Source organism: Oncorhynchus clarkii, chromosome 15 (assembly GCF_045791955.1).
Source record: "Oncorhynchus clarkii lewisi isolate Uvic-CL-2024 chromosome 15, UVic_Ocla_1.0, whole genome shotgun sequence".
Classification (NCBI taxonomy): domain Eukaryota; kingdom Metazoa; phylum Chordata; class Actinopteri; order Salmoniformes; family Salmonidae; genus Oncorhynchus; species Oncorhynchus clarkii.
In genome coordinates this window covers 15,302,803-15,307,802 of record NC_092161.1, presented here as the reverse complement: position 1 = coordinate 15,307,802, position 5,000 = coordinate 15,302,803, and the positions used below count along the sequence as shown (strand labels likewise).

Sequence of the window (5,000 nt, the reverse complement as noted above, 5' to 3'; positions counted from 1 at the left end):
TCTCTCTCTCTCTCTCTCTCATTATCTCTCTTATTATCGTTCTTTCTTTCTCTCTCTTTCTCTCTTTCTTCCTATCTTCCTCTCTCTTTTCTTTCTTCCCCTCTCTCCCTTCTCTCTCTCTCTCTCTCTCTCTCTCTCTCACTCTCTCATTATCTCTCTCTCTCTCTCTCTCTCATTATCTCTCTCTCTCATTATCTCTCTTTCTCTCTCTCATTATCACTCTTTCTTTCTCTCTCTCTCTCTTTCTTCCTATCTTCTTCTCTCTTTTCTTTCTTCCCCTCTCTCCCTTCTCTCTCTCTCTCTCTCTCTCTGTGTCTTTCTCAGGGTTACCTTCAGTATTTCTGGTAATCTGGATCTTCTGTAGGATGTATCTGGAAGACACCGAGTGAGTCTGCTCTGACATCATCAACAGGCGACTGAACATCTCCCCGTCTCACAAGCTCATCAACATGCGACTAATCAATGTGTGTGTGTGTGTGTGGGGGTGTGTGTAGCTGCTGGGAGAGGAATGACATTCCTACCCCTAGGAGGGTGATCAACTGGCCCATAATGGCGTCTGTGATAGTGAGTATCAGTAGAGCAGTAATGGCGTCCCAGTATCAGCAAGCCCTTTGAGTCACTGAACAAACTAGCAGAAACAGGGTTGGGCTGCTGTCTCCATTAGTGCCAAAATGGGGTCTCATGTCTAGGGCTGTTGCCGTGACTGTATTACCGCCACACGGCGGTAATACTTATATGCTTATATTTACAACAGGAGTATAGCCTACCTGGCTGGCATGAAAATAAACCACGGGTAAAAGCAGTGTATTTATTCCCACTGATGATATTTCGATGAAGGTGCATGATAATGGTCCATTCTAAATTAAAACAAATGTCACACATATATTATTTAGTATATGTAAAGACCAGATTAAATCAAGAATAGTCTGATGGGTGATCACTTGTTAATGATATATTATCACTTGTGAATGATGCCCAGCGTAAGAAACAGTGCCTTTTTTTGCGACTTTTTCCAATCATAGTTGTACACCTCATGTAGCCTAGCCCATAGTCCTATATGTTTTAATAAGGTTAGTATCACACCTCATGTAGCCTAGCCCATAGTCCTATATGTTTTAATAAGGTTAGTATCACACCTCATGTAGCCTAGCCCATAGTCCTATATGTTTTAATAAGATTTGTATCACAACTAAAGTGGCCAAATAACTTCTTAAAATTAAGCACATTAATCTGCTTAACAACAGGTGTAGAGCCTAACTGGCATGCATAAGCAGAGTCTGAGTTTCAAGATTGGGGAAGAACATTTTCACCATATAAAATACACCTTTATAATAAAAGCATTCCATGCATAATTACATATGTGGTCACTTATGATAATGGTGTTTTCCCGCTAATGGAACATTCACTCTTATAGCCTACAATCATGTGCGCATTGCTGCGCTTGTAATGTGAAGAAATAGCCTAATAGTTTATCAACATTTCAAGCTAAACTTTCTGATCTGTTGAGTCAGACACATTGCGTAAAAACATTTTTGGGATGCTGGTTGGTGGTTGTATTAATTTGCGATCTATCGCATCCCACAACTGTCCCAGACTATGTTTGTAATATGTATTTCTCCCACAGAAGGTGGACCTTTGTACTATGGGTGATAGTAGATTGATATAGGCTAGTGCTTTTGCTGTTCATTAGGCCTACTCATCTTGTTGGCTGACGAAAAGTAAATGTGGAAAGTTCTTCCAGTATCTTCAATGTGCACCTCGGAAATGGATAAGGACACGCAGTTGCGTTTCGGATGTGTCTGTCTTCACTTGTAGCCTGTGAGACAGACCCGATCACGTGATGGAGTGCACAGCACTCAAGGAGATGGGTATAACGGCCACTGGACACAAAAGGCATGGATTGTTTTAGGGTGCATTACGGCCACACAAAGGGGATACCGCTGTGAAATTCTAGGCATTATCAAGTGCTTGTCAAATGTGAATGAGAGACTGATGAAGTGTGTACAGCCTGCGCAAAACACCATGCAGAGCTCATGCCTTTCAAGAGACTTTTTTCAAATGATCATTACAGTCGTATCATGCAGCCTTAGAATGTATTAAAAATCTAAACGTAGCCCGTTTGTAGAACAACGAAAGTTACATGAATAACTCTAAATTAAGCATATAGGAGTACCAACTTCTTTGTTAACCGACCAACACAGAATCGCCGCATGTACGCACCTCCTCAAATCGTTGGAGAAAATATCCTTTCAAGTTTATTCAGCTTTGTTCAATTGTATTCTTCATACTATAAAATAATGCCAATTAATTTTAAGCAAATCTTGTCTGCTAAATGAACTAGTGTAGCCCACAGCCACTTGGCATAGCCAGATCAGGACCTAACATAAGGACAACTCAGAGTATGCTGTTCTTCCGAAATAGACTACTTTTTATTCATATCATGCTTGGATTTCTTGTGAAGGTGTAGGTTAAATTGCATTGATTTATTAGACTTTTTTAAATGTAGATGTTTCTAAGGTCAACATCAGTGGCTTGTGTGTGGAAGCCAGCAGATGCTAAATGTGAGGGTTTTTTTAACCTTTATTTAACTAGGCAAGTTAGTTAAGAACAAATTCTTATTTTTCAATGACAGCCTAGGAACAGTGGGTTAACTGCCTTGTTAAGGGGCAGAACGACAGATTCCTACCTTGTCAGGTCGGGGATTCAATCTTGCAACCTTTCGGTTACTAGTCCAACACTCCAACCACTAGGCTACCTGCAGCCTCGGTCAATTACAGTCAATTACCGTGAGACCGACAGTTATTGCTTTACAATCTCTGACTGACGAAATTTCATGACCACCACTGCCCTACTCATTCTAATGGAGGTCTCTTGTCTCATCAGATCAACTTTGTTCTGTTCATCAGTATCATCCGTATCCTGGTCCAGAAACTACTCTGCTCTGACGTGGGCGGGAACAACCAATCACAGTACAGGTACCCCTCCAACAACCAATCATAATACAGATATTCTCTCAACAACCCATCACATTTGTTTAGATTATTCTTACATACCTGTGTGTTGCAGGTGTCTGGCTAAGTCTACCCTGCTGCTGATTCCTCTATTTGGAGTCAACTACATGGTGTTTGTCTACCTGGTGGAGACAGAGAGCGACAGGATGGCAGAATACAAGATTATCTTTGACCTGGGACTGGGGTCATTCCAGGTATACCACTACCTTAACCCCTGATCTTTAACATTTTACCCCCCTAACCCTAACCCTATCTAGTTTGACCTGGGACTGGGGTCATTCCAGGTATATAAAAGTATGTGGACACCTGCTCGTCAAACATCTCATTCCAAAATCATGGGCATTAATATGGAGTTGGTCCCCCTTTTGCTGCTATAACAGCCTCCACTCTCCTGGGAATGCTGTCCACTAGATGTTGTAACATTGATGCAGGGACTTGCTTTCATTCAGCTACGAGGGCATTAGCAAGGTTGGGTACTGATGTTGGGCGATTAGGCCTGGCTCGCAGTTGGCATTCCAATTCGATGGGGTTGAGATCAGGGCTCTGTGCAGGCCAGTCAAGTTCTTCCACACCGATCTCGACAAACCATTTCTGTATGGACCTCGCTTTGTGCACGAGGACATTGTCATGCTGAAACAGGAAAGGGCCTTCCCCAAACTGTTTCCACAAAGTTGGAAGAACAGAATTGTTTAGAATGTCATTACATGCTGTAGCATTAAGATTTCCCTCACTGGAACTAAGGGGCCTAGCTTGAACCATGAAAAACAACCCCAGACCGTTATTCATTCTTTACTAAATTTTACAGTTGGCACTATGCATTGGGGAAGGTAGCGTTCTTCTGGTATCCACCAAACCCATATTCGTTTGCCGGACTGCTCCAGTGTCCAATGGTGGCGAGCTTTACACCACTCCAACCGACGCTTGGCAGTGTGCATGGTGATCTTAAGCTTGCATGGGGATCTTAAGCATGGCTGCTCGGCCATGGAAACCCATTTTATGGAGCTCCCGACTAACAGTTACTGTGCTGACATTGCTTCCATATGCAGTTTGGAACTCAGGGGTGAAGGTTGCATCCGAGGACATTTTTCCGCGCTACGTGCCTCAGCACCTAGCAGTTCCGTTCTGTGAGCTTGTGTGGCCTACTACTTCGCGGTTGAGCCGCTGTTGCTCTTAGACGTTCCTACTTCACAATACAGCACTTACAGTTGACCGGGTCAGCTTTAGCAGGGCAGTAATTTGATGAACTGACTTGTTGGAAAGGTGGCATCCTATGACGGTGCCACGTTGAAAGTCACTGAGCTCTTCAGTAAGGCCATTCTACTGCCAATGTTTGTCTTTGGAGATTGCAAGGCTGTGTGCTCGATTTTATACACCTGTCAGCAACGCGTTATGCTGAAATACCGAAATCCACTCATTTGAAGGGCGTTCATACTTTTATATATACAGTGCATTCGGAAAGTATTCCGACCCCCCACATTTTGCTGCACTACAGCCTTATTCAAACATTTATTAAATTGTTTTTTTTCTCTTAAAGGGAAAGGGGGGAAACCTAGTCAGTTGTAAAACTGAATGCATTCAACTGAAATGTGTCTTCCACATTTAACCCGACCCCTGGAACAGTGGGTCAACTGCTTTGCTCAGGGCTAGAACAACAGATTTGTACCTTTTAAGCTCAGGTAGTGTGATGGTTTGGGGATGCTTTGCTGCCTCAGGACCTGGACGACTTGTATTAATAGGAACCACGAATTCTGCTTTGTATCAGAGAATTCTACAGGAGAATGTCAGGCCATCCATCTGTGAGCTGAAGCTGAAGTGCAGTTGGGTCATGCAGAAAGACAATGATCCAAAAACACACAATCAAGTCTACATGAAAATGGTTAAAAAGCAACACATTTGAAGTTTTGGAATGGCCTAGTCAAAGTTCTGCATGCAGGAGTGGGCCAAAATTCCTCCACAGCGATGTGCGAGACTTATCAACAACTACACAAA

The 5,000-nt window shown here is 42.8% G+C and overlaps 1 protein-coding gene across 2 annotated transcripts in view; it reads left to right on the top strand.

Moving 5' to 3' along the window:
- Positions 1-5,000, top strand: part of LOC139366695 (vasoactive intestinal polypeptide receptor 2-like) — a 17,738-nt gene that overhangs the window by 10,070 nt on the left and 2,668 nt on the right. For both annotated transcript variants that reach the window (XM_071104377.1, XM_071104378.1), the window contains exons 8-11: positions 325-385; positions 495-564; positions 2,884-2,975; positions 3,067-3,205. In XM_071104377.1, the coding sequence (XP_070960478.1) occupies positions 325-385; positions 495-564; positions 2,884-2,975; positions 3,067-3,205 (362 nt within the window). The remainder of the gene's footprint in view (positions 1-324; positions 386-494; positions 565-2,883; positions 2,976-3,066; positions 3,206-5,000) is intronic.